At 36.9% G+C, this 18,178-nt stretch overlaps 1 protein-coding gene across 3 annotated transcripts in view; it reads left to right on the top strand.

Moving 5' to 3' along the window:
- Sap30 (Sin3A associated protein 30) overlaps positions 1-18,178 on the top strand; it is a 30,228-nt gene that overhangs the window by 10,299 nt on the left and 1,751 nt on the right. The window contains exons 1-4 of one of the 3 annotated variants that reach the window (XM_003469129.4): positions 6,301-6,918; positions 8,539-8,664; positions 9,267-9,365; positions 11,733-12,054. In XM_003469129.4, the coding sequence (XP_003469177.1) occupies positions 6,601-6,918; positions 8,539-8,664; positions 9,267-9,365; positions 11,733-11,855 (666 nt within the window). In that variant the 5' untranslated portion in view covers positions 6,301-6,600 and the 3' untranslated portion in view covers positions 11,856-12,054. Of the gene's footprint in view, positions 1-6,296; positions 6,919-8,538; positions 8,665-9,266; positions 9,366-11,732; positions 12,055-18,178 lie in introns of those variants that run through there. The other 2 variants (XM_063234750.1, XM_063234751.1) reach the window with 2 other exon arrangements.

Below are 18,178 nucleotides of genomic sequence, written 5' to 3'. Positions count from 1 at the left end.
ACTTCTGATTTTTTTCATCACTTTGAACAATTTAAAGTGGCATGGCCTTGTTTTATTCCTTTGTCAAACATTCTTAGAAACTGGATCATTGTAAACTACTTGATGGTTGCATATATAATCCCAGAACTCTCAGAGGCTGAGGCAGGAGGATCACACAAACTCAACCTGGGCAATTTAGCAGTCTAGCAAGACCCTATCTCAAAATAAAAAAGGCTGGGCATTCAGCTCAGTGGGAAGCCTTGTGTTCATCCCTTTTTCCCCCAAGGAAAAAACTCAGATTTTTGCCAAGAACTGTTAATTATCTATCCAATAACCATTCTCCTTTCCTTCTTTAAAGAATTACCTTGATAATAAAGATATTGATAAATTCTTTATTTTTTGTACCAAGAATCAAACTCAGGACCTTGCACTTGCCAGACAGGTGCTTATGCCACTGAGTAACCCCGAGCCCAAGGTATTGATAAATTAAAATGAAAACACTGCTGTCAGTAGCATGAGGGGAAGGTAATACAATTATAAATTCCAAACTTGACATTGAGCCACTATACCAATAAAAGTAGCCATGTTCTTCCAGCCTAATGGCAGGAAAGAATTTCATGAATAATACGGTAAGGTAGGTATTCTGTTAAAGGCAGACAATGATTGATAGCTTTCTAAACACTATGTTTTCTTTTGCATACACTCCCAAGGCCCATAATTTTATTTTATTTTTTTAAATTTTATTTAAAGAAAAATAAACAAAACAGAAAATAGGTAGAAATAATACATATGTTCAGAGAAAAAAATAAACAGTAAGAAATCACTAGTTGATGTTTACAGATTGTCGTTTTACAAATAGTTGTTCAAAATACAAAACTGGAACATGTAAAGTGGGAATTCAAACAGCGAGACTGCAAACAGTTCGGTTCAACTGTTCAACAAAAAGTAACATGGTTGTCAATCCTATACACTTAAACATACATGCAGTTATCCATATCTTCATTTATGTTTAGATTAAACAAACTAAAGCATACTAAAGAATAATAGTATTGCTGGATTTCACATCATGACACTCCATGATCAGCACTGGGTACTGTAGTGTCTTTTTTTTTTTTTAATTTAATTTAAAGAAAGACTAAAAACAGAAAATGGGTAGAAATAATACATAATTTCAAAGAAAACAATAAACAGAAATCACTAGTTGATGATTTGTCTTACAAATAGTTATTCAAGATACTAAAGTGGAGCATATAAAGTGGGGATTCAAACAATGAGATTGCAATCAGTTCTGTTCAACTGTCCAACAAAAACTTAGAAATATGGTTATCAATCCTATACACTTAAACATACATGCAGTTATCCATATCTTCAATTATGTTGAGATTGAATAAACCCAAGTAGGCTAATACCACTCTGAACAAAGAATAATACTATTGCTAGGTTTCACATTATGACCCTCCAGGATCAGCACTGGGTATTTTAGTGTCTTTTTTTAAAGTATCTGTTCATTTCATCATGTGTCATAAGATCAGTTCTCATAAACTGTTTATAGATTCTACATATGCATGAATCTTAACATGTATTTCTATCCTTTCTATATTAGAGGGAGAAACAAAACAAGTCAAGGCAAACCAAAACATTCCTATAAACACATAAGACCATTGTACAAAGAATTCTACCATGGTTCCTGTGTTGTCTCTTGTTATCTCCAATAGAATTGGCTATATCATCAGACATAGTATAATTGAATATATCAGTACATAACAGTATTAAAAAACACAACTTTGTATATAGTATAGAACTTCAGAAACCGGAAGGTATCAAACCAGAATGTGTAGAGTCTTGTCATCTTCAGTGTAGTTGCCTATACTCTCAGACTTGATATTATCAATCATATCAGTTTTGAATAAAATCTTCTCTGCCTCATTTCTGTTATGCTCTTTTTTGCTATCAGTTGTCTACTTATCTTCTTAATTCTGTTTTCTGCTCCATTCACTGAGGCCTCTCTGCCACTGTTCCTGGAATCCTGGTACTTTTCTCTCTCTCTAGAATGCCCTGCAGTATTCTCTGTAGAGTTGGATTGCTGGTTGCAAATTTCTCAAGTTCCTCTTTGTCTTGGAAGCCTCTTGTTTCTCCATTAATTTCTAGAGACAGTTTAAGGCCCATAATTTTATTTCTGTGGTAGATTAAGTAGTAACAACCCAAAATAAGACAGATGAGGAAAAAGTGACTGCCCTCTAAGTGTAATCCTTCAGATTTTTTTTCTCACTAGAGAAAAGATGGCTGTTTTCTCCGCTGGCACACTGTCTGAAGCTTTCCCAGAAGGGCCATGCATGCTGTAGATTCTTCAAGCTTTCTCAAGTTCTTGCTATTGCTCCTACCTATCCCCTGGACATTCTGGTGTAGAACTTCCTCTGTGGTGTTCTGACCCGTGACACACTCCATCAGGCCTCCTGGGCTTTCCTTTGGAATCTTCTATCTACTTTGCAAACTGCAGTCATCCCATAACTCACACTCCACCTTCCTATAGAACCAGCACCAAGTGGATGCCACCAAGGTCTGCTGCTGGCGAGGACCAGTACCTGGAGCTGTTTGATCCATGGCTGCAGCACCTGCAGAGCACCTCACTGGAAAGCCAGAATCCCAAGGTGTCCCTTTGTAGCCAGCACACGGAGGTGCCCAGGGCCTTTCTCTGAAACTATTTTGCCCTCAGAAGCCCTTCAGGCCTCTGATGGGAGAGAAAGCCTCACAGATTTCTGAGATGCCCTCTGGGCCTCTTTCTCATTGTCACAATGCAAAGCAGCTGGCACCCTTTTATCCATGCTAATCTCTGCTAGCAAGCAGCTCAGCTGTACAGTTACAAGCTTTGTCACTGTCTTCCTGTTAGAATGCAAATTTTCCAAATCTTTTTGCTCAATTTCCATTGCTCCCAAGTCTCACTGTAAATCTGACTGAAAGCAGCCAATAATACATAAGTTGAAGACTGCTCCACTGCTTTATTTTTTTTCCCACCATCGTTCTTAAATTAGGTCTTCCTTACAGCTCTAGGATATGTGCATAATGCAGCCAAGTTTTCTTCAACAGTGTAGTAAGGATGACCTTTATTCCAATTTTCATTTGGATCTTTATTTCCATCTGAGACTAGTTCTCTACTCGTCTTCTCATTCCTCACCAGAGCCATCTGTACTCCTCTTACAGCACTCTAATCTTTTTCTAACCTGCTCCTTCAAATTCTTCCTACCTCTGCCTGTTATGCAGTTCCAAACCAGCTATTTTCATATACAGTTATAGCAATGACCCAACTCAGTTAACAGTTTTCTATATTAGCCCATTACTAATGAACTAGTGAAATATCTGAGCCTGAATACTGAGTATGGTGTCAGCAGTGACTCTGCTCTAGGGAAGACTCCTGGCATGACAATGGCAGGGCAGGCGTGGTTGGGAGAATGAGGAGATAATGTGGCAAGACAGGAAGCCAGAGAGTCTTATTATTTTTAAATTATTCATTCTCTGGAGAACTAACTGGAGGCCCCTAATCACTAAGTCATTCTTTCCCTAGGGCAACAGCTCCAGTGACTTCCACAGGCTCTGCCCCTTTAAAGGTGCCATCATCTCTTAACATTACAATGCCAGGGACCACGCTTTTAATACATCAAAATGCCTTGGGAGTTGAATCACAGCAGCTAACGTAATGTTTTTGTCCCATGTTTTCCAAAGAAATTTCTCTGAAAGTACTCCAACTATTGGCTTCAGGTAATGAACTGAATATTATGGTTTTGTACAGCCTAATTGAGTCAAATAAATGTTTATACATATCTTCTGTGACACCAAAATTATGTCTAAAGGGTAATAACCCCAAAGTAGTTTCTATAGACATTTATAGACTCTACAGTATAACTATCTTTAAAAATTAAAATGGCAACACCTCTGTGAAAATACTTTGTTCTGGTGTATTAAAAAGGATTTATTAATCAAAGTGTTTTTTTCTGGAATATGTATCGAAATGTTTGAGAGGATTTCATTCTAATCAAGCTGGATTATGGGTAAGGGGGAGGTCCTGTGAATTCTTAGTTTGATCCTGGGGATTTGTTTATTTCTTGAAGATTAATACCATTCTATCTTGGTAATCAGTATAAATAATATTGTACCAAAACAAGCTCCAGCATTAACTGGGAACTTAATTTGCTTCACATTCTTATGAAAATGAAATCATGATAGAAACCACAGATTTATGCTGTTTGGATCATGAATACTATCTCAATGTAAATATTATTTTAATATGTACAGTTTTAGTATAGCCAAGCACTTTAAGATAGGAAATAGAGGAAAATCTGAACATTAATCAGTCACTTGGACATTGGGTTGAAGTCCATATGTTAAGGGCTTCTAGTTAAAGGCCTCTTGCTCTGGGATAAGATCTCAAGAAGTATAGCCAAAAAATGAGAATATGGACTAGAATATCATCTTAGAAATACTCAAGCATTATTAGTTTGGGACTGTTGGCATCCTTTAGCATCTAACAGAAGGAAATGAAGCTCCTCTCCTACGAACATGATCCAATGCTTCAAATTATTTCTATAATCAACTTTTCAAAATGAACAAAAGACAATCCAAGATAATGGGTGCAAAAGGAGTCAAGTATGAGTCAGCACCAGCAGACAATAGACAAAAGAAACAGCCTCTAATACACATGCTTGGAAAATACTCTGCTCACTATGCTCACTGAAGAAAAGGCCAAGCTTCTAAATCTTGTCAGACAACTTGGAACTAAGTGATATTTAAGATTTGAAAATGAATGACAAGGAATTATAAACCTAAAATATATAATAAAAGTTAAAAACTATAGGTGAGTTCTGGAGCCGACTAGGCTCACCAAAAGAGAGAATCTTGATACCGAGGTTAAGCAATCCAAAATAAAGACTGGAGACCAGGTAGGAGAGGCCTGATTCTGACTGGAGTTACAGAAATGGAAAAGAGAATAAGGGAAGAAATGATTTGTCAAGACACCATACCCTTAAAATTTCTGAGAATGGATTAAAAATATTAATCTGCAATTTAGGAAGCCCAATGAAATACAAGCAGGATTTTTACAAATAAAAGGTATTTACTTTTGTCTCATCCCAGTATTCAAGGTATTTCTGCCTAACTGTAGAACTGAAATGCCTAGATGGAATGAGTAGCTTTCAGTTGTAGTGTAAGTGGCATTTTGCAATTAGAAAAATATCATTTACAAGGTCTAAGAGCTTTTAAAAATATCCACAGCCTGAAATTATTTTTGTCTAAGCACTGAGGTTGTTAAACAGGGTGATTAAATAAGGACGCGCAGTAACTAGCGAAAGTGTAGCCACTCCTAGTCTACCCAGCCCTCCACAAGCAAACGCACGAACATACATGTTTACGCGAGCACACACACGTACACGCGCGGACACACATAGATCTGCAACGCAGGCACACCCGCACCATGTATGGGCATATAGACGACTACGGAAATGTGATTTCCTGGCCCTTCTCGTTACCTAGAGCTAAAGCTGTAAGTTTTCGAGGAGCGGTCAAACGCACTCTGTATGGGTGGGGTTTCATATCCCCTTTATTAAATTCCGCCCTTCTCCAAAGCCACTTGAGAAATTGAAAATGTTGAGAATGCAGGCGAAAACAGTCCTGTGATTGCCAACCAGCTGACACTGGCAAGGAGGGCCGGTCACGGTCCACAAATCGGGATGTGCGTTTCGTGCCCACTCCTAGCAGGTGCCTAATTAATTTGGTGCCTCAAAGACTGTCAAACCGAGATGGAGCTGAAGGACCTGAAGCGCTCCAGGTCGCCTAAATTTTCCTCGATTCGGGTTTTCCACAAAAGTGTGGTTACGCCAGAAGCTGTCTGCCACAAATACGAAAAGGTTACCGAAACTTTTTTTCCCCATAGGCTCACTTATCCTCCCCCACACCAGACAGTTTATGTTTCTCCGGAGTGAGCTAACTTGGTCTGAACACCAACTGCAAAACAGCAGGAACTAAACAGTCTTATTCCCCTCAGCGACACAAGAGACGAGAAAATACCGTAAATCCTAACCTCATACTCCAGTTTGCCTGGTGCTTAAAAGAAAAAAAAAAAAAAAAAAAAAAAAAAAAAAAAAAAAAAAAAAAAAACCACAAAATTGGCCCGTTGCCGCGCGAAGCATGCTGGGATGAGTAGTTCCCACCGGACACAGGGTTTGAACGCAGCACTGGTTGGCTCCCACAGAGGACTACCATTCCCGCCGTGCCTCGCAGCAGAGTGGGAGGGGCGGGGCGAAAGGAGGCACGTCTTGCTTGCGTAGGTCCAGGAGACAGAGGGAGGGGGAGGCGCAAAGGTCCAAGTGCTAAAGTGTCCATGTGACAGTGAGCGGGATCCCCTCTCCAAGCGCGTCTGGACTCTGGGTCGCGGCCACGCGAGCGTGCACTGCTCCAGCTCCGACACAGACCAGCAGGCCCGGAACTCTTGGTGTTCGGCTGTGCTGCTGCAGAACTTGGGGTAGAGACTGGGTCGCTGTCGCCGGGAAGGATTCCGGGGACCTGGCGGAGAGAGGCGGCACGGTGCGGCGAGCGGGGATTTCTGTCAGTGCCGGCGCTTCTGAGCACCGAGGCATGAACGGCTTCACGCCTGAGGAGATGAGCCGCGGCGGGGATGCGGCCGCCGCCGTGGCCGCAGTGGTTGCAGCTGCTGCCGCTGCTGCCGCCTCGGCTGGGAACGGGAACGGGGCGGGCGCCGGGGCCGACACTCCGGGAGCCGGAGCGGTCTCGGCAGCGGGGCCCCCGGGAGCGGTCGGGCCGGGCCCCGGGCAGCTGTGCTGTTTGCGGGAGGACGGAGAGCGGTGCGGCCGGGCGGCCGGCAATGCCAGCTTCAGCAAGAGGATCCAGAAGAGCATCTCCCAGAAGAAGGTGAAGATCGAGCTGGACAAGAGCGTAAGTGCGCCGGGACAGCCCCTCCCCGCCCGCCCCCGCAGAGCTCTAGCAGCTGGGCAAAGCCAGGCGTCGTTGGCGGGACTCAGGTGCTCCCCAGCCCCAGCAGCTGTGCAGACTCCTCGTGAGTTCTTTGGTGTTTTGCAAATAACAGAATCGCAGCAACTCCGACCGCCGCCCCCAGCGCTTGCAAACGCCATGGTTCTCATCCTCTCCCCCGCCCCCGACCCCGCTGCCCCAGTCTTTCTTGCACACTCTTCCTTCTTCCTTCTTTGCTGCGATCCGCAAACTGAACAAAGGAGATCGCCCGCCGCACCGAAGGCCTGGAGTAGTTTTCTTGTAGCCCGTCAGCCCCTTCTGGAATGGAGGCGCCTTTGTTTTGCTGCTGGAGCTGTTTGTTGGCCCTTGGGAGTAATAGCTCCTCAGGTCTGGGGAAAGTGGAGTCCTGCAGGATCTTTCACTGCAGTCTGGGAAGATTCTGTTCTTTTCCGTGTTTTGTCTCCTCCCAAACAGAGAAAGAGGGAAGCCGAGCTCACTGCCGATTTGCAGGGCGCCAAGTGCTACAGTGTTCACCGTGTCGGCTTTTAGGGCAGCTGCTGCAGGCTTGGGGAGCACGTAAGCCCCTGCGGCTTTGCAGTCCGCGCGGCAGCCATCAGGATTTCTTTTTCCGTCTTTTGCACGGCTTTTTTGGTTTTTTTTTTTTTTTTTTTTTTTTTTTTTTTTTGGATCATCTGTAGGGTTTTAAAAAGAACCCTAGCTACTTTTTGGATCTCTGGCTGGTAGCGAATGAATAACAAGATATACAACCTAGAATACGTTCTGCATTAAAAAAGCCTATTAGGCCAGCCCTTGTTTGTATTTTTAAAAGGGGCTGTCAGCATATGTAACCCAATATTTAATGTCACTGTAAAGCTCTTGGGAGTATATGCAAAGTTTTTTGCTTTGTGTTTGGTTTTTAAAGTTTGTGACAATTTGCTTGTTTAAGCTATTCATTGTTGCTCACGAGAAACTTTTCAGGTGGACATGAATAATTTCAGACTGAATTATTGGAAAATGCATTACAGATAAATACATTCACTTAGTGATGTGAAAAATTAGTAACTGAAATTTAAATATAGTTGGAATATAAATTCAGTAGATCACTTGTAAACGTGGAGTTTATTCCAGGAATACATTTGAGTATTAAATTAGAAAGCATACAATACTAAAACTTTCTAAAATATTTCTTTAGAGAAAATACTGTGAAATAGCATAATTGTGGGCGACATTATCATTTCCCCTTGTCAGGTAAAAGCCTAGCGTGAACTAATTAAGGTCACCCTCTCTGCAACAGGATGAAAAACCTAGAGGATTGGAATTTCTCTTTCTCCTCCTCTGAGTTCCTCCCCTAGCAGGTACCACCCCTTCCTCGAATGCCCCGCCCACCCTACCCTCAGCTCTGTCCCCAGACAGCTTGCGTTTTAACTGGGTGTAGAATTTTGAATAGGAAGAAACATGCCATTGTTTTAACTATATCCTGCTTTGACTTTATTTTTCATAATTCACTGGGACCTACGCATTTTACTAGTAAAAAGACACATTTTTACTGAAATCATAAGCAATCTGTACAACTTTTTGTTTCAGGCAAGGCATCTTTACATCTGTGATTATCATAAAAACTTAATTCAGAGTGTTCGAAACAGAAGAAAGAGAAAAGGCAGTGATGATGATGGTGGTGATTCACCTGTTCAAGATATCGATACCCCAGAGGTAGATGAACACTTCTGTATGTTACATGGAAATCATAAGTTTTCCATTCTGAGACTGTTATAAAAAGGTAGCAACAGGTATTTTTTGAATGTTTAAAACATCTGATAAATTTGAAAATGAAAGTGAACTTTATATGTATTCAGTTAATAATCACAATTTCAATTGATACATTCATTTATACAATTTGAGTATTGCAATTTGAATTATGGTCCTGAGTGCTGTGATGCATGCTGTAATCTCAGCACTTGAGGCTGAGACAAGAAGAGTGCCCCAATTTGAGGCTAGCTTGGGCTATGAGTTCCAAATCAGCCTAAACTACTTAGTGAGACCCTGTCTCAAAAAAAGAAAAAAAAATCAAGTAGTTTCAGTTTTTAAAATTTGTATTCTTTAGGTCTGTTGTCATATAACTTCCTTGTTTTTGCCTAGCTTATAATTGCTCACAAAAATTTAAAATTTTTAATAATTTATAGATTTCATTGTATAAGACTTTTTGAACAGTGAAATGTTTTATTTTGCTGAAATTGAAATGTCCACTATTATACATAGCTGACAAAGTTTCAACAAATTATGTGAACTGATTCATACATGTTGATATTTTCTAGGTTGATTTATACCAATTACAAGTAAATACACTTAGGAGATACAAGAGACACTTCAAGCTACCAACCAGACCAGGACTGAATAAAGCACAACTTGTTGAGGTAAATATGAGTTTTAAGCCTGTTAATCTTTAAATGAAGTTGTTCACACAAACAAGAAATCATTAGGTGCTAATAAAATTATTAAAGTAGTATATAAACAATACATTTTAATTAAAAAAAATAAAAATGGCATAAGCCTATAATATCAGCCTTGGAGAGGCTGAGACAGGAGGATCACAAGTTTGAGCCTAGTCTGGACATTAGGGACTTACTACAACTCTGTTTCAAAACAAAAAATAAAAAGGGGATGGGGATGTGGGCCTGAGGCTCAATCTCAAGTATGCCAAAAAAAGGAAAAAACAGAAGAAAAGAAAATCTGTTGAAGAATCTAGTTGCCTTCCAACATTCATCTACCACTTAGCAGATTTCTTTATATAATGACTACTTAATGGATTATATTTAAATCATGTATAGCATCTTCTAAGAATAGTTTTCAAAATGTTGAAATTCCATTTATTTAGTAAATATTTATTGAATACCTTATAGCCTTAATGTCTTTATTAGAATTTTTTAAGTTTCTGCTAGAATAGGTGTATAAAAGTATTTTCATATGCAAACTTTTACTTACATTCTGCTTTCATATAAGACTTGTGGTCCTTTGTTTAGTTTTGAAAATTTAACTTGTTGTGTATATGTGTGTTTTCAGAAAGTAAAGGAACCAAAAACATATCTGTACATGTTATTAGGATGCTTACAGATTTGTGTATTTGTATGTTAATCATACTTTAAAAGGTTAACTTACTGTACACAATAGAAATGTGAATATATAGTTTTCTCATATTTTTCAAAAATGTACATATAAAATAAGATAAAAGATAGTTGGTGAGGTGGCACATACTTGTAATCCGAGGACTCAGGAGGCTGAGACTAGAAGATCAGAAATTTAAGACCAGCCAGAAGTATATAGCAAGTTCAAGCCTGACTCAAACTACATAGTGAGTCCAAAAAATAAATAAATAGAAGTTATAGTCTTTTGGCAGAATGCTCCATAACATTGTTAATACCCAATGTATTCTTCAGCCAGAATTTCTTTTCTGTTTCTCGCCTGTGTAAATTTAAAGAAAAGTTTTCTTCAAATTTGATTTAAAAGACCTGGTCCTTTTTGAATTATACACCATGTGAATACATATTGCCTACCGTGATGAAATGTATCAAACACTACTGGAGGTAAATCACCTTTGCTTTCCAATAAATGAGCATCAACTGATTATTTTAAATGAAAACCAGTGTATTATTCTCAAGACTTTTTTCCTTTTCAGTACTAGGGATTGAGCCTAGAACCTTCACACTGAGCTACATTTATAATCCTTTTTATTTTTATTTGCTTATTTATTTTTAAATTTTGAGACAGAGTCTCACTAAATCGCTCAGTTGCCCACACTGGGCTCAAATTTGCTATCTTTCTGTCTTCAAAGAATGCTGGGCTTATAAAGATGTGTGCCACCATGCCCAACTCCTGCAGCAGTTTGTTTGTTTGTTTCTTTCTTTCTTTCTTTTTTATATAAATATAGACTTGACATGCACATTTACTCTTCTTTTTTTTAACTCTTATTCTGTTGTCAGTGCATCTGTTAGATTAGCACAATGAGAAGACAAGGAAGCACCTGGGCATGGGGTACACACCTGTAATTCCTGCACTGTGGGAGTGTCTAGCCAAGCCTGGACAATTTAGCTGCTTAGCAAGATTGTCTTAGGAGGACAAAAACAAAAAAAGCTGGGGTGTAGCTCAGTGGGAATGCCTTAGATTCAATCCTAAGTATTAAAGAAATGACAGAGAAGTAATTAAATAGTCTTAAAGTTTCCAATGAATCCTCCCTGTCTTTTTCTTTTCATTTTTCCATTCATAATTTTTATTCTGAAAAAATTCCAGTGAGCCTTTACCAAGAATACTGCCATTGATCAGTGAATGGTTATAATTTATAGCAAAAATATTTATATTTCATGGTTTGTTTCTTTGGTATCAAAACGTTTTCAACTTCATATTTATTCTTCCTAGTACTATGCATGTGGACCCTTCTGTTTTAGTGCACTGATATTTAAAGCTTAAAAGTAAAAATACTCCTTTGCAATCTAGATCCAGTTGTAAAATTTAAAATAAAAGGAGACATGCATCTAATCAGTGTATATTTAGTTCAGTGGGCCAAAGGGTACTTTGAAATCAAACCGTTGTTTGTTTAAAACATCTTTTGTTCTTATGTCCTTTTTGTCCTGTTGGTGTTTTGTTAATTTTGTTCATTAAATGAAATTAAATTCATAAAAGAAATGCCTCTTATCACACAGCACTTTTAAAGAAGTAGTATCTCTTACTTAGTGTTTGCAATTTGTTATATCAAAAATTTAATTTCCTCAATTTTTTTTTCTTTATAGATAGTTGGTTGCCACTTTAGGTCTATTCCAGTGAATGAAAAAGACACCTTAACTTATTTCATCTACTCAGTGAAGAATGACAAGAGCAAATCAGATCTCAAGGTTGATAGTGGTGTTCACTAGGGGTGCCGTAGAGACTGGTGCTTGGATGTTAAGACTGTTGACTGGTTTTCACATGTAGAAATGTTCCTTGTGTATTTTTTCTACAGAGGATCTTCTCTGGTTTTATTTTCTTTGTTTCTGACCCTAATAATTAGTTGGAAACTCATGTACAATGAGTTTCCTAGATAAAGAATATTTTAAATAAAGGTTATTACTGTTATAGTTGCTTCAGTGTATTCATTTTGTGGAACTTGATTTTTTTCTTTTCAACTAACTGATTTTTTAGGAATTAGTATTAACAGATTTTAATGTAAAGATCTTCACTTTATAACTCTTTAAATTAACAAATTAAGGAAAATAACAAATGTAACGTGTTTTTTCTGGGGCAATCTGATTTGGAATAAGGATATCCTAAATAATATTATCTTTTAAATCTTTATAGTATTAGAGTTGAAAAGTAGACTTCCCCTGGATGCAACTTCTTTTTAAATTTCTCTTCTTTATTATTGTTACTTGATGAAGTATCAGCAAGCACAAATAATTTATATGCCCACCTCTTTCCAAAGAAGATTTAATGGAATAGCAAAGGTAAATGCTAAAAGTTGAAATAAAAACATAAATAGTTGTTTCTTAAGATTTTTATCCTACTGAAAAGATATTTATATGACATGAAAATAGAAAATAACTGCAGTAATTTTAATTTTTAGTCATGTTCTATGGTGTTTGTATTGTAAATTAAAACTGAATTTTAAGAGTTCTAGATATCTAACAAGCTCTTCATTTAAATTTTGGTTATATGTATGTCTGACTTGATTTTTGTTCCTGTTCTTTCTCCCTTTCTCTTTCTCTCCCTTTCTCTTTCTCTCTCTCTCTTTCCCTCTCTCCTTCCCTTTCTCTCTCCTTCCCTCCCTTTCCCCTCCTCCCTCTTCTTCCTTTTTCTTTTCAGTACTGGGGATTGAACCCAGGACCTTTGCACTGAGCTACATCCCCAGCACTTTTTTTGAATTATTTTCACATCCAGTCTTGATAGGTTTCCCAAACTGCTCAAATTTGTGATGTTCCTGTATCAGCCTCCCAAAGTGCTGATATGCTTCCTTTTATATTTCATTCTGTATCAAGTTTTTTTTTTGCCATTTTTTTAACTTGTACCTTCTCTGAGATTGTATTGCTTAGCTGAATTCTGAAAGCTATAAGTCAAATTTATACTTTTATGACATGAAAAATTACAAAACAGCTCCAGTAAAATGCTTTAGGTAAGACATGAATGAGACCATCAATCTAGCTCAAGGTTTTCAAGTGTAACATTTGAACCTGGTAATTGTTGTAGGAGGCTTTGCAGTGTTGTAGAAAAATTAGCAGAGTTGGTGAAATATACCTGTTAGGTACTAGTAGCTCTCTTTAGGTGTGACAATGAAAAATACATCCCCTGGGGGACAAAACAAACCTACTGGTTGAGAACTGCTGATGTAGTTAAAATACATCTAAAGTACTGGTTCATTAGAAGGTTAATTTGCATATTTTAAAGTTTTCTGATTATGGATGTTTAGGAAATATGGTGAACAGTAAAGCAGCAAGTCTGTTCTTGACGACTTAAAGATATATATACTCTTACTGACATGCAGAAAGACATAATAATTGGTGTTACCTCATTTCTAGTATTCCAGAATTCTCTGTAACAAGTTTTTTTTTAGCTACTTGAAAATGAACCATATGGATGTGTAGTTTATTTCAAGAAAGTTTTATTTGCACATACGTGCTAGATAGATAGGGCTACAACCTAGCCATGTTTCATCTTTTTTTGTTTCCTATGAGAGAAGATCTTGCTAAATTTTCTAAATTGGCCTCAAACTTGATATCCTACTGTCTTGATGACCGAGTAGCTGGGACTACAGTGTACCACCATATCTGGCCACATTTTATATTTTTGCTAATTCTTAAAGACTTCATTTTTAATAAAAATTTGTAGGCTTATCCTGCATATAAAAGTGCTTTTCTTGTGAAAAAAGCTTGAAATTAGTTTTTTTGTCTTTTTTGGTACCAGGGATCGAACTCATGACTGCCTGCTTGCAAGGCAGGTGCTTATGGCGCTGAGCTAAATCCCCAGGCTCCTGAAATTAATTTTTAAAACTATGTTTATGAGCATTGCGTTTAACAGTATTAATATCATAATTTGCATGATAAAGTGTAGTTGTTTAAAATGTAAGTTCCAGGAGGTGGTCATCCAGTGAAATTAGGTAGAAATCTTTTTATTTTATCAGAACCAAAAAATGAGTGATCATCTCTGTAAGAGTCTAGGTTATTTTTAATGTTAGAGTGTAAAGGGAGCAATCCACATAGGATTGCCACTGGAGTAGGAGGAACAAAGTATCCTGGATGTATAGAGGGGCTAAAAACATTAAGTCAGTTATTTGGTTACTAATTTTAAAAGACTAAGGCAAAATTAAAAATTAATGGTTTAAATGTATTTCTCTTAAAAAGAAAGCTCATTATTTCTACATAAAAGGAATTTACAGACTACATAATGATTATAGCATAATTTGGTCGTATTTAGTATATCCTCAGTGTTGTGCACCGTCAGCTCTAATTTTAGAACTTTTTTCATTACTCCACCAAAATAATCATATAGTAACTTGTAATTTGCAGTTTGTTTCTATAGATTTGCCTACTATAAGCAATATAAAGGGAATTACAGTGTACATACAATATATGTCCCTTTATGTATAGCTTCTTTTGCTTGGCGTAATGTTTCAGTGGCTAATCCAAGATGCGCCATATATCTGTACTTTCATTGTATCTATATACCTATAATTTGCATATCCATTCCTCTACTAAGGAATCCTGAATTTCTACCTTTGACTAATAATGCTCGTGTTGACATTTATGTTAAATTTTCTTGTGACTATATATTTTCATTTTCTTAGGTTTCCACTATGCAGTGGAATTATTGTCACATGGTAATTCTGTATTTAACTTTTTGAGAAACCTCTAGACTTTTCCAACTGAATGAACCATTTTACATTCCCACCAGCTATGTCTGAGGGCTACACTTTCTCCACTTTGATCAAATTTTTATTTTCTTTTTTAAAAAATTAAGCCATTGTATTGGATATGAAGTGGTATCTCACTGTAGCTTTGGTTTGTATGTCCCTAAGAATACCATTGAACATCTTTTCGTGTGCTTGCTGGGCTCTTGTATTAAGTACTTTTTAAAAAATTGAGTTGTCTTTTTGATCAAGAGTTTTAAGAGTTCTTTATTCTGCATATTAAACTCATATATGATTTGTAAATATTTCACTCAGTTGCCTTTCACATTTTTATAGTGGTCTCTGATGGACAAAAGTTTTTAATTTTTATGTAGTCCAATTTAACTAGTTTTTCTTTGTTGCTGTACTTTTGGCATTTAACCTAAGAATTCATTGCCAAATCCACCATCATGATTACTGCATATGTTTTCTTCTAGGTGTTTGATAGTTTCTGTTGCTATACAGTGCTTATATTGTTGACCACTGAGCTATAATTTTCATATTGGCTAGGGGTCCAACTTCATCCCTTTGCATGTAGCTAGGTATTCTAGGGTCATTTTTTGAAGAGCTTACTCTTTCTCACTGGATAGTCTTCACATCCTTGTTGAAATCATTTCAGCATAGATGTTGGAATTTATTTCTGTATTCTCAGCTCTATTCTTTTGGTCTATTAGTTTTGATTTTTTCCCCCAGTAGTAGGGATCAAACCCAGGGCTTTGTGCATGCTGGGTAAGCACTGTATCACTGAGCTATATCCCCAGATCTTTTTCTTCTATTTTGAGATAAGTCTTCCTATGCTGCCCAGGCTTAAACCTGCAGTGCTCCTGCCTCAGCCTCCCCAGTACCTGAGATTACAGGTATGTGGTGCTCCACTTGTTACTCTTGTTACAAGTTTTAAATTCAGGAACTCTTGAGTGCTACTGTTTTACTTTTCTTCTTCTTTTTTTTTTTTCTCTTTTCATTTTCTTTTTCTTTTCATGCACACATGTGCGTGCCTGCGTGCGTGCGTGCGTGTGTGTGTGTGTGTTGGTTATTTAGGGTTTCTTGCAGTTCCAGATGAATTTGAGGATTCATTTTTCCCCAAAAAAGTCATTAGAATTTTGGTGGAATTTCATTGAATGTTACACTGCTTTAAGACTGCCATTTTAACAACATTCAGCATTCTAGTCCATGATTATGGGATGTCCCTTTTATTTAGATCTTTAATTTTTTGTTTCCATATTTTGTAGTTGCCAGCATAAAAGTCTGTATCTTCTTTGGTTAAATTTATTCTTTGGTAGTTTGTTCTTGTTGACATTATTGTAAATGGAATTTTCTTGATTTTTTTTCTGGATTTTTAATTAGTAGTGTAGAAACACCTCTAATTTTGTATGTTGTCCCTGAGATTGTGCTGAATTTGTTTATTAGCTCTTGTAGTTTTTGTGGATCCCATGGGATTTCTGCTGTGTCTATAGAATTATGTTATATATAAATAAATATAGCTTTATTTCTTCCAAATCTGAATGACTTATTTATTTTTTATTGTCTAATGCTATGGCTTGAGCTTGTATTCCAGTGTTGAATAGCAGTGGTGAAAGCAAGTATTTTTGGCTTATTCCCTTTAAAAAAATCACACAAGGAATGCAATGTGTACTTATTAGCTATTATAAAATATTTATAATTTATAAAATGATCCATTAATGTTCCTACCTTTCATCCATTACACTAATTGTTTTTGCTCATTCTTTTGGTTTTTCATGATGCTTCCAATTTCTCTAACAATCGTTAACCTAATCCCAGAAAAAATTATTCAAGTAGTCTCTGTGGAGTATAAGTGAAGGGTTTTATCAAGAAGAGATGGCTTATTAGTATTACTGGGGTTTTTTTGTGCTCAGCGACTGACATAGAAAATCAAAAATAAAAGTACAGAAAGCATTCAGAAAGCACTTAGTACATAGGGGCTACCTGAAAAATTTAATTTGTGTCTCATATTCAGAAATGGTTTGCTTTCTTATGAAGAATAGATTAGACGATGCTGTTTAACCAGATAGTGGTTAAGACTAGATGCTAGAGTAAGACTGACTGTATTCAAAAACCTAGCTCTACTATTTATTGACGATACTTTAGAGAAGCTACCTAACTTCTTTAAACTGGCAATTTTGCCCATAGGACAGGGTTATAGAGAATATGTACTTAATTTAGTTATACATAATAGTGTAACAGTAGTACATTTTTAATGAAAGATGCCTTTTTATGACTAAGATCTATGGAAAAATAAAAGATTATTTTTAATAGGATTAAATTAAATTTTGATTTTAAAAGTCTGTTGTCCTGGTCCTGGTCAGAAAAAATTGCATAAGGCAAGTCATATGAACACTCATAGTTTAACATTTCCTTGGCGCTGTAGAATGTAATTGAATTTCATATGGCAGTTGTGTCCAGCTAGGAAAGAATAGAATGATGAAGATTCTGTAATCTGTATAATTTATGAATTAAAGATGGTTTGTTTCAAATAGTGTTTTTATCAAGTTTTGATTGTGGGAGAACAGAAACATTAAAAAGCTATCATTGTCTCCCATGTACCCTCATGATGATGTGCCCCTTATAAATAGAAGTATTACATCGCTAACACTTTCTCCCCCTCAGAGAGAAAACATAAAACAGGTTTATTGATGGTTTTCTTTATATACTTATTTATTCTATGCACCATTTCAGAAAGGACATATGACTTTCCTTATTGAGTTCATTACCAATCTGATTTTATTACCAGCCGCTTCAGTGAGTAAGGCCAATCAAATCACATGCTGTCTTGATAGTAGTAATTGATTGTTTTTATAATTCAGTTTCCTCATACATTTTGTGGGAAGTTGTAATATTGGCAAACACATTCTGACTTGTACTTGTGCAGACTTTAAGAGGAACTGAATTGTGATTACTTCAAAATTGTTTGACCCAGGCCAGTAATACTAACTGGTTATGTTACCAGATACTGCCTTGAAAAGTTCTTCAGAAACACATCGGGGACCTTCAAGGGGTACTTCAATGAAATAGTGGTGTTTCCTGGATTGCCTACATTGTGTATTAGTATTTCTCAAACTTTTCCCCACAATACTTTGTATTGTGCCATATACCTCTTCATACCAAGTTTTACATTATAAATAATTATTTATTTATAATTATGTGTTATTTGCTTTGTTACAACAAAGGTTCCAAGAAGACAAGTATATCTTACTCATTACACATCCCCAAATCTTTATAATGGCTGACATTTACCAAGCATATAATACATTTTTATAACATGACAGAATTTCTGAAATTATTCTGATGGCCACTATGAATCAA

Source organism: Cavia porcellus, unplaced genomic scaffold (assembly GCF_034190915.1).
Source record: "Cavia porcellus strain 051 isolate PalLab524CR breed Dunkin Hartley unplaced genomic scaffold, mCavPor4.1 scaffold_24, whole genome shotgun sequence".
Classification (NCBI taxonomy): domain Eukaryota; kingdom Metazoa; phylum Chordata; class Mammalia; order Rodentia; family Caviidae; genus Cavia; species Cavia porcellus.
This window is presented reverse-complemented; position numbering and strand designations above follow the sequence as displayed.